At 32.5% G+C, this 18,356-nt stretch overlaps 1 protein-coding gene across 5 annotated transcripts; it reads right to left on the minus strand.

Moving 5' to 3' along the window:
• Window positions 1-425: 425 nt before the first annotated feature.
• LOC105251775 (paired amphipathic helix protein Sin3a) lies at window positions 426-18,171 on the minus strand. Of its 5 annotated transcripts, none has more exons than XM_011258786.2 (18): window positions 17,397-18,171; window positions 15,168-15,451; window positions 14,903-15,079; window positions 14,632-14,784; window positions 14,044-14,372; window positions 13,696-13,930; window positions 13,370-13,621; window positions 12,566-12,988; window positions 12,005-12,459; window positions 11,445-11,919; window positions 11,114-11,360; window positions 10,643-11,008; window positions 10,389-10,558; window positions 10,105-10,299; window positions 9,512-9,790; window positions 2,820-2,974; window positions 2,604-2,739; window positions 426-1,392 (listed from the first exon to the last, which is right to left on the minus strand). In XM_011258786.2, the coding sequence occupies exons 2-18, from the start codon at window positions 15,429-15,431 to the stop codon at window positions 1,138-1,140; spliced, it is 4,566 nt and encodes a 1,521-aa protein (XP_011257088.2). In that variant the 5' UTR covers window positions 15,432-15,451; window positions 17,397-18,171; the 3' UTR covers window positions 426-1,137. The 5 variants fall into 5 exon arrangements, with proteins under 5 accessions (XP_011257088.2, XP_011257091.2, XP_011257086.2 ...); XM_011258789.2 differs by having other exon boundaries at window positions 427-1,392; window positions 9,581-9,790; window positions 14,903-15,082; XM_011258784.2 differs by having other exon boundaries at window positions 427-1,392; window positions 14,903-15,082.
• Window positions 18,172-18,356: the final 185 nt, after the last annotated feature.

Genomic DNA, 18,356 nt, shown 5'->3' on the forward strand with positions numbered 1-18,356 from the left:
AGCGTTGCTACAGGAAAATAATCATTATTAAACTTAGTCGCGTAATTTTTACTTTGAGAATGAAACAATCACACGTCTATCACGTATAGCTAAACGTATAGATAAACGATCAACAATCAATTATGGATGCGACTTCTGTCTCGATCACGCTTTTGTTTTATTGGTTCTTGGAGCTCGGTTAAAATGGTGGTAAATGATTATATGAAGATATTTGCGCGCGACGAGCACAAATCATTTTCTGGGCACACACATTGCTATAGGAAAATAATCGTTATTAAAGTTACTCGCGTAATTTCACGTAATTTTTACTACGTGTGCTTTCTCGATAGCACATAATTTGCAGCATATATAGAGCATTGTAAAAATATATATATATATATATATATATATATATTTTTTTTTTTTTTAACATAAAGAAAGTAATGAAGAATTTTATTCTTCACTGTACAGAAATACGATGTATATAAAACGACATAATAGCATACACTGCATGATCTGATACTATTGCACTGAATTCACTGCATTAAACATTTTTTGTAATTGTAATTATTTTTATTGCATTCTATTCGCAAGATTAATCAACGTTTAATCAATTCAGCTTGTTTTATAATATCAATACAGAGATGTGTTATAGAATTTTGAACATTAATACATTTTGCATCTATATGTATATACATAACATATACATATATGATGATATGTATATACATGACATATACAGATATGATTTCAATTTGATTTGTGTCTCGATGATGTTCTCGATATTTGCGAGTATGTACAGATGCAAATATTTAATTGGAGATATAAAATCGCAAGTATCAACTGCAACATGTTTAATATAATGGACGGTTCATTGGCCAATTACACTCTTCAAATCAATATTTCTTTAATCGTCGGCCAGTCTAAACTTTGTTCGAATATCGAATGCTGTTTGTCTATACAAAATAAAATCACATTTGCTTTTTGCATAAAAACAAAATCGTATTTCAAAAATTTCTGTTCCGAATAAAAATTTCCAAATGTTACGCATTAACAGCTGCAAATAAAGTACTTTCGCTGATAAGTCGAGATTATTTATATCGACCGTAACGACGTTGAAAATTTTACATGTGGCAAGAAATTCTCCGTTGAATAAAATTAGACGCATTGCTCAGAAGTCAATAGATCAGATTGCAGACGTTCTACTTTGAAACGATTGTATTGCCGATACGGGGAACGTGTCTGATCGTTATCCGTTACAACTCGCGTCCTATGGGGAATCAAGTTCTCGTATCTTCCCATCAGCCAATCCTGACACAATCGATGCTGAGTGTCCGTGCAATTCTTCGATATCCACGATGCATGCCAATGATGGAATTTCGAATCTATACGCTTCGTTACGGCTGGATGAGACTGTCGAGACAAAAAAAATGTTAAAAATAGATTTTCTTTACTAAATTTAATCTAAATTCGATCTCTATGTATATCCAAAATACGTGGACATATTAAAAATAAATCATCGTTATATACAAACATTGTGTATATGTACGTGTATACATACACATACACACATATATACTATGTGTTAAAAAAGTCTGGACACGATCGAATATCTCGATAAGGAAGAGTTACTAGAAAGTGTTTCAGACAAAAGTTGTATGGCTTCGAGAGGGACATAACATGGTACCATTGGTTTGACCTTGAAGAGTTATTTGAAGGTCACTTGAAGGTTACCTTCAATTTTTTAAATAAAATCACCTATTTTTTATTGAATATTCTGGTAACTCACGTCAAGAGCTTTCCAAAACACACTACAATTAAGTTTTCATTAAGTACTTTCCGAGTTATGAGGCTTCAAATCATTTCTTAATTTTACATAAACCATAAAATATCTTGTAAAATATTCATTTTTCGATTATCTCACCTTAATACTTTTATGTACAAAATAATGAGAGGAATCAATTGGTGTAACGAAAACGCATAATTGTTTTTTAAAAAAAATATGTAATTGTTAATTGCAAATTATATTATTTTTTCTTAAAAACAACTGTTTTTTCTTTACATCAATAGATTCCTCTTATTATTTTGTACATAAAAGTATTAAGGTAAAATAATCGAAAAATGAATATTTTACTAGATATTTTATGGTTTATGTAAAATTAAGAAATTACTTGAACCCTCATAACTCAAAAAGTACTCAATGAAGAAATATTTTATTATGTTTTGGAAAGCTCTCGAGATAAGCTACATGAATATGCAATAAAAAATAGGTGGTTCCATTTAAAAAATTGAGGGTGATCTTCACGTGACCTTCAAACGACTTTCCAAGATCAAACCAATGACACCATCTTATGGCCCCCTTCAAGCCATACAACTTTTGTTTGAAACACTTTCTCGTAAAATTCTTCCTTATCGAGATATTCGACTGTGTTCAGACTTTTTTAACATCCAGTATATATATATATATATATATATATATATATATATATGTGTGTGTGTGTGTGTGTGTGTGTGTGTGTGTGTGTGTGTGTGTGTGTTTATAATTAACTATTAATTGTATAAATATAAACGTTATATATAATTAACGCTTTTAAAAGAAAGTATTTCAATAATTGCAAACGTACCATTCTCGCACGGTTAATAGACTTTTGCTTGTAAAGGAATCTGTCCTTGTGAGCAATGAAAAACATGGTATAACTGTTGGGATTAAATCTACACTGTGTCTCGTCGGAATTAATAATATCGGGAGCGTCGACTGATCTGTAATAAATTTACAACAAATAGAGAATAAAATCTAGTTAACATTTAGATTAATCTATGCGTTAGGTGTATATACTTACTCTGTGACTCTCTCTGGATGATTGGCGTTAAGCAAAGATTTCTCCTTCACTAATTTCGCAACGTGTTTTCGATAAGAATTAATGTTTCGATAAAGATAGATGGGTTTTAGTCCCGCCGAAGATCTGCCTAAGGAATTCCAAGTAATTCCGTCCATCTATAATAAATAAGATACAACGTTATTTTTAAATAATAATACTTTAAGCTAAAATTAAATATAAAGTAAATCTTTTTAAGGTATTACACATCGCGATTTAAGAAACGCTTATTGTTAGAATTATATATATATATATATATATATATATATATATATATATATATATATAAACGCAAAATAAAATTTACAATTTCTTAATAAGATGTTTGTATTCTTAAAACACTAATTGTTTGGAATACTCTGACAAAAAAAGAGATGTTTATTTTTAACGATGAACAGCATGCGCGACAATATAAGCATAATATGAAAAAAGTAAGAAATGAACAGAAGTTAAAGCTAAATAAAACTTTATACAGGATGTTTCAGAAATAGATGATCAAACTTAAGAGAATATTTTACTTATCGTAAGGATAGAAAAAATTCATATTAACTTGATGAAACATTTTTACCAAAGTCTGTTGTAAAAAATATTTGTAGTTTGGAAAAAAGTATTTCTGGATCCACGTTCATATGACTTTTTTCATCCTTATGATAACTTATGCTCTTAAAATTTGGTCATCTATTTCTGAAACAGTCTGTATGTAAATAATTCAACTACAATGTTTAACGATTTTAACTTCATTTACAACAAAATAAGAATAATAAAAAATTATTATTTAAACAAGAATATCGTTGAATTTTGTATTATATGTATTTTGAATTTTTATATATAATTTAGAGAGATACAAAGATTATTATAGAAATTATTCCAAAAAGAAAAAATTATTTTGAAGATGCAAAGTATATAATAATAAATGTAGTGATCTAGTCACAAAATAATGTTAGATGATAATAATTAAAATTGCGCGTGCATACTTTGATCATCTCTGTTCAAAAAAACTCGCCTTCTTTTCTAAATCTCCGTAACATTATTATTACAACTCGAGATGTAACGAATTTTTTATTTAAAAAAAAATTCTAATTCACGATTCATATTTATTCCCTATTTACATCATATTATAAATTGTGCAAATTATAATATGTAACATGTAAAAATATAATATGCAAGGAACGTAAAAGAGAAATAGAGTGGCATTTTCTTATTTCTTATTTGCATGTTTCCTGTCATAGGCCGGCATTCGTGTGGTCAGAGTATTGATAGCGGATATCGATCGAGCGCGGGTCCGGGGACCTGGGGGAAGCGCGCGTCGAACTCGTTTACGCGGATGCGAGAGAGCCGAGATTGCTGCGCATACGTCACTGGAACGAGTGGGGGAGGAACGACGACGACGACGACGGCGCAGCGCCGCCTTTCTCCTCCAAGTTCCCCGTTATGTGTTTCCCGATCTCGTCGAGGCTTGGACGAGCGCCATTTTGTACGACGGATTTACTTATCGCGAGTGACGTATAAAAGGAAGAGAGAGAGAGAGGGAGGGAGAGAGAAGCTAAGAGATTCCGCTTCTCGCAATCGACGAGATAAGCATCGCATTGTGATCGGTGCGCCCGTATCTCGTATAATTTAATGAGTGATAAGGAACGGGTTGACGGTCGATATGAACGCCCTGTGCGAGAATGAAAAAAAAAGTAAAGCAAGAGGGAGAGCGGAAGGCGAGAGAGATGGATGTACGAAGAGAGAAAGGTGCTGTTTCACGCGAAGCCGCACGTGTGAAGATTTTTGACATCCTCGCGCGTCTCCGCTTTTTTTTCTTGCTGCGTAAGTATATATGTTGTCTCGAGAGCGTTCGTTTATATCGCTTGAAAGGCGAATTTTTCTTAGTCGTTGCGCGACTATCTTCAACTTGGAAAACATCGGATGATTAATGTAAGTGACAATTAATGTGCGCGTTTTTGAAAAGTGCTACGAAAAAATAGAATGCGAAGAAATGTATAAAATATTAGTACAAGCTTGATTGAAATAGAGTATTAATCGTTAAGAGACGAATTCCATTATCGAATATCGCGCAAACATTTCTTGATAATAGCGTTCGATATAAATTTAAATGTCCATAGTTATTTAAAGAAAAAATTAATAAGGCATATAATTCTATCATCTCGCCTTCGTATCAAATGCTTTTATATATTGCAAAAATAAAAATGTTGAGTTTGGATTATTTCAGAATTTTAGGCTGAAATTTTTATATCTGATTTCTTGTATGAAAATTTGCGCCAAGTAAATAATTGGTTAACTTAAAATCCAGGACGATAAATCCTATTTAATCAACAATATTTGTGAACAGAGGTTCACATTCAAAGAGATGCAAATGAGAAAGAAAGGGAGAGAAAGCTTTTAATACATTTTTGTTTAAATAAGAAAATAAAATAAAGATGTAATTTGTAATACATAATCCTATGGAAATCTATCCACATGAAATAATGAATGCATAATGATCTTAATTAGAAAATATATTACAAGTGCCAAAATGCTAAAGTAAATTATTATATATTTTTGATTCGTATATTTATGTACATTAAATATTCAATCTTTATCTGTGTATGTTGTGTTATCTTGTCTTGTTGAATTTTATAAAAAGAATATATATAGAATATAAAAAGAATATATTATATAAATAAACTGAATACTATTGAAACTTTAGTGTATGTAGTCTGATTTGAAAAAATATATGCCTATAATTTATGCAAAAAAATCATTATTAGGAAGAAACAAATCGAAAATATTATATGCTGTCACTAATCATATTGTACGAATTCTTCTGAAGAAAAATATACGAAATAAAAGCGGTTGTGTGATATTAGAAGACAAGAAAGATAAATCTGAAAAGTGACTTTGTTAGTCTCATAGAAATTGGTATTAAGAAACACGAACGACAAATTATATCCTGCGAATCCAGCGCAAGAGTTAAAATAAAAAAGAAGAACCTAAGAATGTGAAACCTTTGGTAAAATGACAAAATACTGCGGGATATTAATATTTTATACTGTCGCGTTTATCAAACATTCTTACAGAATTGATGCAAAATTACAACTGACTTTCTATATACATCATATAATGGTACAATGCGTATAGTATCTCTGCTTTATACTATCTATATATCATTTATGTACATAGCAAAGTATATTATGTATATATACATGTGTGTCTGATGAAGGACGCAACAGTTAAGCTAAAAAAACACACTCAGCTCCACGCCACAGTACAGTCTTGTCGTACCTCTCGTAGACTCGTTAGGTAAAACCAATGCGAGCGCTTGTTTCATACAAGGGCATAGTGCATCGTACTACAGCTGATCCTGTAACATACTTTGGAACCTTGTTATGTGTAGCATGACGCGCTGTGCCTTCGTATGGAGCAAACACATAGATCCTTTCAATGTGTCATATGAGATTTTTTTTCTATAGAAAACACTTTCAATCTATCTGAAGAAAGAGCCTAAAAAGGTGTACAGTAATGTTCGATGTTTCTCCGTCAATTACCCTAATTTTTGTACAAGAGACTTTTATGCGCATCGCTTTCGTTTTTACGCCGTAAGTGTCTAACTGCCCATCTTCCAGAATTTGATAAAAGAAGAAAAAAAGAAAGAAAGAGATCAATTAAAACCTTGACATTTGTTCTCTTAGATAATCCAAGTAAAAAGAAAAGAAAAACGATACAAAGTGTAATTATTAATATTATTATAATGTCTAATAATGGCGTGGAAGTAATGTGTTCAGGTAAGTCAATGATATACTTATATGTATATATTCATGTTTCCTTTCCAAAGGCTTCACTATGTGTTGCATTTCTGAATTACGTAATAATAAGAGTTAATTTATGAAGTTTCGCGATTCACTATCAATCGTAATTTTAAATTGTGTGTGTATCAAAATGTATGTACAAATTTGTTAAGTATTTACATTTTTTAAAATCCATTAATTTCTATAGAGAATCTAATATTATGTATATATCTATAGTTCCTTATCTAATATAATATCAGATATCTAATATATCAGATAAAGAGAGAAAATGAAAGAAATCCCTTTTCAAGAATTGACTAATCCAAGTGTTACAATGGAAATTAGTATTCGTACGAAGAATTATTTTTTAACCATTTACTAAATATAAAGATGCCTTTTCTTTTAGATGCACGCACATATTAATTTAAATTAATCTTGTTTACATGTTTCAAGGAAGATGAGCTTTCTTGTACATATAGTATCATTTGTAAATGTAGATATGCATAATAATAGAAATAACTGTTATTTAAAAAATAAAGATAAATAGGAAATATTTCTTAATAGACACGTTTTGTGTGTATCAGATATTTTAAGCAAAATTTCTTTACTATTAATAATGTTACTAATGTTTATCAATTATACACATATCTTAACAGAGTTGAGTGATAAAAAATTACATTCCAAATGAATTATAAGAAAAATTATACGAATTGTTTGCCGACGAAATACATTTGTCTGTTAAATTGGCTAGAAAATTAATACAATTATAAAATTTGAATAAAGTTCTCAGATTAGTTTCTAAATCATTATGTATTTCTGCTTTGGTTCACTTAACGAATTTCGTTAACTGAAATAAAGCAGTCGATATAAAATTGGTTAAAAGCATTATACCGTTTTTTTATTCTCGGTAAAAATATATAATAATAATAATAATAATAATAATAATAATAATAATATGTATATATATATAAAATATATATATAAAATATAAAAGCTATCTCTTCATCAAAGATACACATAATGTGCGTCCTTTTACTATTTTATTTAAAATACTTTTATAAGAATTACTCATTGTGATGATTTGGAAGAATATGCATTTCAAGTAAACCTTGTAATTTCGTTAAAAGTCACAAAGGATTAAATATAAATCTAAAAAAAGAATTGGCTTTTGACAAATAAATAGAGATTAATCTTTTCATTCAAATTTTCATTTTTACTTTAAGTAAAAACGTATAACACATTTTATTACAAGATGTTTCTGTTCTACTATATGCCTATCTATTGTACATATAGTTAATTTTAATTTTTCGCAAACTGTAAAAAATATTCTTTATATGTATGTATGTATATATATATATATATATATATATATATATATATATATATATATATAATTGAGAGAGAGAGAGAGAGAGAGAGAAAGAGAAAGATAAAGTGTTATATCATTACATATTACAAATATACTAAATATGTACAATAAAATTTGCCTCTCGTGAAATATGTAATTGATTAAATGACGATGTACGTTCAATCTAAAGAAGGGCATCTAAATTGTTCATTTAATTGTTATTTTACATTCATTATGGCACTGCTAAGATGACTTTATGAAACATATGCCAGTTCTCCCTTTCTGTTTTATACAATTTTTTATATCAATATTTTTTACAATTGGTCATCACTCTATTATCTCACAACGACACTGATTGTTGATAACATCCGTTAAATGAATGGATAATGGGGAATGAAACAAATGCAGTATGTATAATACAGTATTATATACATGAAATTTTCATAATTTTGAATCAATTAACATCACTACTGCGCAAGTAGATTTGAAAAAAGTCAATGTTTTTATTGTAGTGATAAAAACATATGAAGTAATTTACATGGAAGGAAAAATAATATCCTCCCTTCTTTTTTTTCGAAAATTTACATTATATTCAAATATTATTAAATAGCACAAAAATGAAGTAATAGATATAATGCAATTTCAATTACAAATTGAAGTTGCTTTGCTTTTTTTATCACGAAATATCAAGAAGTCAATAAAAATGTAATACGAAAAATAAAGAAGAATAAAATCACGTCTATGACGTAATACAACATTTTAATTCAATAATTTGTGTCTTATTGTTTCTTTCATTTTCTCAATGATTTTTTTTATATTTCTAACATCCTTATTCATATGTTATATAAAAAAAAACATAAATAAATTAAAGAAACAAAAAGAAACAAAAGACGATATATTAATATATTTGTGATTTCATATTTAGAATGTTGCATAAATAATATAGAGTAATCTCTTGAATGACAAAAATTTATATTTAAAAAAGATTGAAAGAGTGCTATGACAAGTCAGAAAATTTCATGTAATTTTATCATAGACGATTACGGCCGAAGAATTTTATAAGTCGCTTATAAATTTCCAATCATTATAAAATATAATAAGCGTATGAATTGTTCTTCTTCGCGTATGAAAAGAGTATTTAATTAGTTAAAACATTGGATGAATATACAGAAATTTTATAATTGATATGGCGATTATACGAAATTAATACGATTGTCCTAATCATTCGCGTAAATATAATTCAGCAATGTAATATGTATCCGTATATTTTTCACAATTCCCGTATTCCTATTCCGACGAAAATTTACACGAAGGTCGCTCTGCACGAAAAAAAGTCTAATATATTTTATTTAACTTTTTCACAAATAAATTTTACTTTCGATAGAGAAAATTTCTCCACCATACTTTTATTCTTTGGGGATACTCTTGTTGTACGTTAAATAAAAACGACGAAACGTACAACAGTTCTAATCACAGATGTCAATTATTACGCGAATGAACGTTGATAATGATTATGAAAAGGTATTTGGATCCTATACCTTCTTGCTAATGTCAGTGTTCTTGCGTTTTCTGCCCCTCCCCCCCCTTGCTGCCTGGTCGCTACTCACAGGATGATTGGTCGGCGGCTCATTCTCTGTTAAGGCAGGAGTGTCTTTTGGGCTAGCTTGACCAGCTGGTGCAGAAAATCTCTCAACGTACGTCGACCATTTTTCAGAGACCGTGACGCCTTCCCTTTCTCTCTCTCTACAGCCACTATCCATCGTTTCGTCGCTCTCTGTATCTAACAACTCGACTGTCATTTTACAGTCTTTCTTGTACTGTAATAACACAAAGTGTAAGATGAGATTGGAGTCCAATTACATATGTAGGGCATTCAATGTAGCATATTATTAATGATAAATCTAATTTTTATTGAGACATCTGACTAAATGTGTGTTTTACTTATTTCATTAGAATAATTCATAAAATAGATTGATAAAATCTAATTAAATATCTTATAAACATCCTATACGTGCTTTATATGCGTAAAAATCAATTTATTAGAGTTACATACAATTATACATATAATCAATAACAATGCTACATTAAAGCCACTAGTATACATTAAATCAAATATTTCAAAAACACTTACTATATATATCTTGAAACAATTTTCATCCACCATTGTCTTTTCCGCTTTTCGTTGATATGATAATTCAGCACTTAGTCTCATGTATGCCGTGGCGCACAATCCGCCAGCTCCGCTGCTTTCTTTAGGTTGACGTTGCTCTCTTTGGAATAATTCCATGCATTGCTGGCATATAGTGTCTGTGACTAAGTGCTGCAACTATCAGAAAAATATATATATGTAGTTTTAAACATTTTTTCTTTCTGTAATAGAATCATAGAAAAGAAAATTTAACAGAATTCACTTACTTGCCTCACAGCATAAGTTACGATCTTATCAAGAGTAAAGGCAATGTAGGCATGTATACCAAACATTTCTCGTAACGTGTCCTCGTACGCTGTACTTTCCATATTTCCATCGAGAACATTTTTCACCATATCCAGAAAGGCAGGATAATAATCCTCAATTTCAATTTCATCTACAATGATGAAAAGAAGCAATTAATATGACAATTGATTGTACAAGCAAGGACATTGATTAGCTATGTATATAATAAACTTACTTTTTGGTTTTAATCTTAAAGCGATCGCTGTACTTTCTTTGCGCTGCTGCTTATACTTTGACTCCTCCTCGGCTAGAGCGACTGCTCTGTCGTACATTTTCGTTAATCTCTCGCAGAGTATGTGATGTAACCTCAAAAAGAGGTACCAATTATTACTAGCCATGAAAAGTGTATATGCTTCCTCGGGATCATTCGAGAGAGCGTGTATAGGTACTTTGATATCGGCTTCAGTTCTGACGGAGATGGAAGACGTATTTGGCGATACGGATGCCTTACTTCTATTAGCTTGCAGGCCACTTAACGATGACGTACTTGTCGCGGATTGGGAATTGTTACATGTTGCCACGTTTATATCTTCCTTTTCATCTATACCAAACAGAAAACGAAGCACATATGTATTCGACATCGATTTCGGTGGTCTCAATTAGAAAAGTTTTATTTATGAGAAAGAGATATTGTAAAGAAACTCACCATCTTCATCTCTTTCGTCATCACTAAGCTCTTGTCGTGTATGGAAAAAGAGATCAGGTATGAAATGCTTTAATAAAAGTTTTATCCGTTGCTTGTCTTCTTTATGGATACCAGTTTGCCGTTTGACATGATGAATTAAAAGATTAGCGGCATCGTCTAATACAGATTTGTCTTTGTATGGTAGAATGAGATGTGGGCCGTGGTTTCCCTGACCATCACCATTGCCATCATCACCCTGTTCGTGTCTCTGTGTAATATATTAATACATTAATAATCACAAAATTAAACAGAAATATAGAAATAAATAAAATTAAAACAAATGTATACCAACCTCGTCATATATCGTTTCAATTTCATTGAATAAACTTTTAGATCTCAACGCTTTTACATCATTTTGTTTAAAGTTAATTCCTTGGTGATCCAAGGATTTTAAGTAGTACTTTTCGTTCTGTTCTCTCCAGATTTTATTGAAACCCTTTTGTGCCTCTCGCCATTCTTCCTCTTTAGCCTTCAACCGACGTAGAACAATAGGCACGGCTATTTGAGGATTCTTTTTGAGACCTTCTATGATATCGTGAGATTTGTCGCCGTATATCCTCTTTATCGCACGTTGATGAATCGTCGGGGAAGAACCACCGAGACAATCGTCGAGCTTATATTTCTGCGCTTCTTCTTGACTCATTCTATTCATTTTTTTATGAACACCTTCGAGGACTCTAATTGTTGCTGCGTTGGTTTCTATAACGACGTCCAATTCAAAACGTTCATCCTCACAACGATATATGGATTCCTCGTATTGAGTTTTTCTAGACGAATAAATATACATTTCGTAAATTATATTTAATTATTATTGGAGAAGTACTCAATTTTTAGATAAAACTCATAATTTACCTTGATGTTACAAATGTGCTATCCTCTGACCAAGTTGGAAATGAAACCCATGTATCGTTGAGAACTTCCTTACATAATTGCGTTCTACCACCGCATTTTGGTTGAATGTACGACTTTGGCAATGCGCAATACGATGCCCCTAATCGTTTGCACGCTGCATAATCGATTTCTATCGCTAAATCATTTTGCGGCCGTTCCTGATGACTCCGTACGACACTGTTTGGGAAAGTCTCGACTCCTACTGCGTTACCAGAGTTTGTCGTTGTTGTGGCGGACGAATCAGCGGGTAGATAACCGAGGAAATCTTTGAACCAACGTAGGAGTTCCGGATAACGGCCAAGGAACGGAGTCACCAACAAAACAAGTTCCGATTTCGATACTATTTCTTGATTAAAAAGCACAAGGCAGCGAAGGAAATTTTCATAAACATCTTGCGATCTGAGTGACTTTCGAACCTGAAAAAGAAATATTATAATTTATTATAAATTTATTTAAAAAAGCTTGTTCTCTCTTAAAGAAAATTAAAATTTACAAGACATAAATATTTAAAATGTTGCTCACCTTGTCAAAGAATGCATAGTCATTTAAGGTACCATATTTGCCAGCTTCTGCTATAGTAACATCGCGCATCGAAGCAACTTTAGGTTTCTTTAAAGGTGGTGGCCCGCCACTGCCGTATTGTACGTGATGAGAATTTCCGGCTGTTGCCGAAGTTGAGAATGATGGACTTCTCTTCAACTGTCCGGTATTATGCCCAAATTTCTGACCGCTATTGATGTCTCGTACGTTTGATCTATCTCGTTCTCGTTCCCGTTCTCTATGATCTCGGTTATCGCGTTCCAATCCGGCCGTACTACCAGATTCTCGAAGATCTCTCGAAATAGTTCCAGAATTGTTGTAAGGTGTTTTGAGTCCAATTGGTTTTTTAACAATTGCCGTATGATCGTTAATCGATGTTGTTTTGTTAGTCTGAAACATAGCAGACTAATACCAATCAGAACTTGTTTTATATAATGAAAAAAAAACTTTTTAATAATTAAAAAAGGATCAAAATCCAGATAGTATTGTTTTATTCTCTTTTTTTTTATACATAATTTTTAAAAATTCAAATGAAGAGAAGATATAGGTTTGAAACAAATAGAAATGAAGTAAAAATTTAAAATAGTAAAGATTATATTTTATAAATATTATCTTTTTTCATCTGTGCTAAGATTTTAAGATATTAAATAATATTACTGTCTTACAATTACTCACTTAAAAGTTTATTTGTAACAGATATAATTTTAGATTCTTTAAACAGATTGCAATATTTTTCATCCAAAATTTAAAATTATTCATTTGTCCTATTGTGTAAATAGGACTCACCAACGAACTTTGCTGATTAGTAGCATCTGGCAAAAATTGTCCAAATTCAGCAAGTAAGTCTTCTTGATTTTCGAATAATTTAGCCACTTGACTGTATACTTCCGCTTCTGTTAAATGTTTTCCTCCACTTGTGGCGCCAGAACTTGTACCTCCCATGTGTCCAGATTCCTTTAAATTTCTCTGTTCTTTTTGATAAGTATGCAATATCTCTAAGAAACGTTTATATTTGTCTGGTTGACCTTGGAAACGATTCTAGAAATAATTCAAAATTACGAGTATATTGCTTCCTATCATTTTATTTTGTAATCTCTATTATAATCTCTTACCTTAATTTTATTGACATAATTTATTGCATGGTTGAATTCTACTGGCTGACTTTGCTGCGTTTGTCCACCAGTTGATACACCATCTGCTTGACTTAAAGCTTGACTTACAGCTTGCGCTTGTGCAGTACTAACATGTGAATTATTATACACTGGTACCGGCGGTGGTGAAGGCGCGTGAACAGTTAAACTATTGGTTGTAATACTGTTTGCTAAAGTATGATGTATATTGCCCGACCTAAAAAAATCATTGTAATCACAAACATGTAGCTTTTTTTCATAAATTTCAATTTCCAAAAATATTCTCTGGTTACATTTATATTACTAACATATATTTGGCAAAATACTTACCCATGCATTATTTGTAAAACTGGGGGTGCTTTTGCAGGTTGCGTAGGTGGACTAGCCACAGGAGGTGAACCTACATTGACTGTACAATGTTGAGATAATGTAGCCGTGTGCGTTGCTGTTGGACTTGGTATACTGACAGATACTTGGAAGGCATATCCTTGTTCGTTTGCTTGTACCTCTATTTTATAGCCTGGTGGGAGAAATGTGTTGAAACCAACAATAAGTTCGGGATGTCCTTTAAATAGATGACTCACTCGGGTTATAACGCCCGGAGTATCTATACTTTGAGATTTAAATTCCTTCATAATATCCAAAAAATCATTGTACACCTATAAATAAAAATATTTATATTAAAATAATGCACATTAAATATATTTATTTTTGAACATGATTCACAAAATACTTTTTGCAACTATCACATTTGTTTAAAAGTATACTAAAAAGCTAGCAGCTAGAAAAATCAAATCAACTGAAAAATGATATGTAAAAGCATAATAATTTAATGATGAGAAAAGCATACTAGTTTACTAGCATTTTCTTTTTTATTAACTAATGCATTAAATATGCAACAAATTTTTAGTTATTCACCTGTGGTTGATCACTGAATTTATATTTAACTTGATCTAGGTAAGATAATGCATCTTCCACTTTTAATCTCTGGAATTGAGATCCTCCTCCTCCTCCTCCTTGATTGGACCCAGGTGGAGTGGAAGCCAGTGGTGTTACATTACCAGTATGCGTCTATATAATTACAATTACAATTATTTTTTCTTTATAATTTTCTTATAATAACCTCCTAATATTTAATAAAGATTTCTATTTTTTCTATTCATTTTAAGAAAAACTTGGAAATGCAAACCTTATGCCTTATTGTCGATTGTTGTTGCGTATGTACTTGATTTTGCGATCCTGATGTAGGTTGTTGGGAAGTCATGGTATGACTATTGCCAGTACTTAGTCCGCTATTCAAACCACCACTAGTATTTATGTTGCTACTGCTACATGTAGAACTAAGTCCTCCCGCAGAACCACTCGTCTGCTAAATATAACATTTATGTATAGTATTTATTACAATACTTTATCTACTCTTTATTGTTATATACACAGTTGTTATAGTCACTTACTTTGATGGGGGATGGTGCTGCCGTTGGCACAACAATTGCACCGGTATATTGCTGTTGAGCTTGGGCAGTACCAAATTGTATACTTCCTGGCATTTCTTTCGAAGCAACAGATCTAACTGCTTGACCAGGTACAACAACACCTATCCCACTGCTTGTATGATATTCTAAGCTACCTCCTCCACCACCTAAGCCGCTTCCCGCACTCACCGTTGAGTGCCTTGCTGGTGGTGATGCTACGTCGTCTAATCCACGAATACGTTTCATTGCAAATCACATTGGAAGTGCTAAAAATAAAGACAATACTAATAAATCAATCTTCTTTATTTTCACTGTATCTGATGTGCAAATTATTATGAAATATTGAGACATGCATTTTTAATGAAAAATGTATTTATTAAACACAATTTATTTTAAAGTTTGATTTATATGTGCAATAGTAAATTTTCTGTTTAAAAGTTATCTATAAATACATAAATAAAAAATTGCAAAATAATATGTGAATTAATGGCAACAATATTTATGTACTAAAAACACACATATTGTGTTTTTTTGTCTCACTAGTAGAATTAAACATAATTTTTCTTATGAAAATAGTATTATATGAACGTTATATATTTATTATTATTTTTGATACATGATACATGCTAATGTTTTTATGTTTGATTTATATTTATCAATTTTAACAAGATTTTCATATGCTTGAAACTAATAATTTTGTGATATGCTATGTCTTAAATATATATTATTGAAAACTTAAAGTTACATTTATTTCCTATAAAATAAATTTATAAAAGATATCTAAACTATATAGATACTTAAAATATAAATCTACATTTTGTATATCCTACAAAATATATTTATATCTATATAATAAAATAATTCTGAATAAATATCATTAACATAAAATAGCAAGATACCTATATTTTTGAATACTATCAATAGTAATTTCGAACAGATTATTGTTCACAGATCAAAAGGTTTATTTTTATCACTTATTGCTTATAATTTCTAAAACACACACTTGAAAAATAAACATGTCATATGTGTCTTATATATCTTATATCTAATATATTTCATAATTATGGCATTTGAAATATTTGAAATCATATGGAGTCACCCGAGAAACAATCCTTTTTTTTTTAGTTTATTTATATATTTCTAAGTAAATTAATTTATGTGCAATTAAAGAATATTCTGTGATACAAATGAAAGAAAGTAATATGTGAAAATTGTATAAAATGCAAGGTCTCAAAAATCCAACATACCTTAGTAGAGTGAAAAGCTCTTTCTTTTTGATTAGTGATTTTATTCTTTAATTATCTAATAAATAATTTATCTGATCTTTATTATTTAATTATTTTGATCTAGAAGGAATGCTGAGAATGCAGAGACTTTCTACATAACCTAAATTAATCTGAGTTAATGCAATTTTAAGACCTTTCTTTCTGTTTCACTTCCTTCATTTCTATCGTAACACTTGTACAAAATATTTCTCAATTATACATACAGGTTTGTTCACTTAAAAATATATGCAAATATAAACAAAGGGAATTTGAATGGCACCATATGATTGAATCATTTTTTCCAGTGTCTCAGTCATGATTATGAAACATTGAATATAAGATATATATATATATATATATATATATATATATATATATTACACACATACATACATACATATATACGTGACATTTTAGAAATTATAAACGCTTAATATATACAATAACTTTTTTAGTGTGCAATAATCTGACAAAATTGACGTTTAGCACTCAAAAATATCCAAGTATCTCGAATAACTACTTTATGCCTCTCAGGGCTCATTCATAATTGAAAACAAATACGATTCATGGGAAACTTCGGGAGCTATATCGTCCAAGAAGAGATCGTTAGACGGCGATACAACTCGCGTGTTCGAAAACGAAAGCGAAAATTGATCGCGTTAAAGCGGAGAACAAATGAGACGCGCGAGCGGCCACTCGAGAAAGAGAGAGAAAGAGAGAGGTGCACGTTACAAAAATAAATTATAAACTCGCGTTAGAGCTCTACGAGAAAGAGATGCACGATCGACCCCCCAGCTGCAAGAGTTGTCGACACGACCTTGCGCATACGTGGAAAAAAAATTGGCGTCGAACAAGCGTTTCGAACGTCGTGGCCGCGTGCGGACTATCCCCCGTCTCTCTTTCACTCTCTCTCTCTCTCTCCCTCACCGTCTCACTCCATTCGTACCAATTTCCATCTGAGAGAACGTCCTGTGTCCCTATCTCCTACGTAGTTTCGTCGCGGAAGCGCGACGAGACGGGCACGACCGGGATGCGGATGGCGTCTCTCCCGAGACACTCGTCCCCCGGCGGGTCCCGCGAGAGCCTGGTGCACTGGCGTCTCTCGTCAAGCTCTCTCTCCTCTATCCGGCTCCCCCGAAAACCTTCGATCGCGTCGGCGGCGGCCGGGTTGCTTGGAGATTCCTGCTGCGTATGCACGCGCGAAACTCGCGCCGGTACAGTCACAGCCCGCACTCACCGTTCACGTACCGTTCCGTCCCGTCCCGGGGGGGGAGGGGACGGGGGGACGCGCTCGTCCGTCCCTCTCTCACTCTCTCTCTCTCTCTCCTTCTGTCCGTCTCTGTCTCTCTCTCCTCGAAGCCGCGGAAAGATCGGCGGCGAGGATCGAACGAGAGAGCGAGGAGTCTTGTGTCGCGCGCGCCCGCGTTTTTTTTTCCTTCAAACACACTTAGCCGGCCCCCTGTACGTTACGCAATGTTCTACGTAAATACATAACGCGTTCCCCGCGCGACAAGTAACGCAGCGAACGTTCGCGCCGCGTGCGGTCACATTCAGTCCGCCACCGCTAGAAGCTTCGCCTCCGTCACCTCCTCGCGCACCCTCGCGGTCAACGAGTATCACCAGTAACAGTTCCTTCCCTCGCGGTCGAGCCTCTGTCGACGGCGTATAATCGACCCTTACACCACAAAAGCTCTCTTTCTCTCTCTCTCTCTCTCTCTCTCTCTCTCTCTCTCTCTCTCTCTCTCTCTCTCTCTCTCTCTCTCTCCGTCTTTTACGTACACATACGCTCACCGTCGCCACCTCTCTCTCTCTCTCTCTCTCTCTGTTTCTCTTCCGTTCGCGTTCGCGCTCCCTCTGTTTCGTACACTGTCTCACTGTCTCTCTCTCCTTCTCCTGCTTTCTCTCT

Source organism: Camponotus floridanus, unplaced genomic scaffold (assembly GCF_003227725.1).
Source record: "Camponotus floridanus strain SB8 unplaced genomic scaffold, Cflo_v7.5 scaffold4, whole genome shotgun sequence".
NCBI lineage: Eukaryota > Metazoa > Arthropoda > Insecta > Hymenoptera > Formicidae > Camponotus > Camponotus floridanus.

Coding starts and splice junctions, on each gene's coding strand:
- LOC105251775 (XM_011258784.2), bottom strand. CDS start 15,431: ATGAAACGTATTCGTGGATTAGACGACGTAGCATCACCACCAGCAAGG. Junction 14,373..14,631: donor AATTCAGTGATCAACCACAG/GTGAATAACTAA, acceptor TTTTATTTATAG/GTGTACAATGATTTTTTGGA. Junction 1,393..2,603: donor CTATTAACCGTGCGAGAATG/GTACGTTTGCAA, acceptor TTGTCTCGACAG/TCTCATCCAGCCGTAACGAA.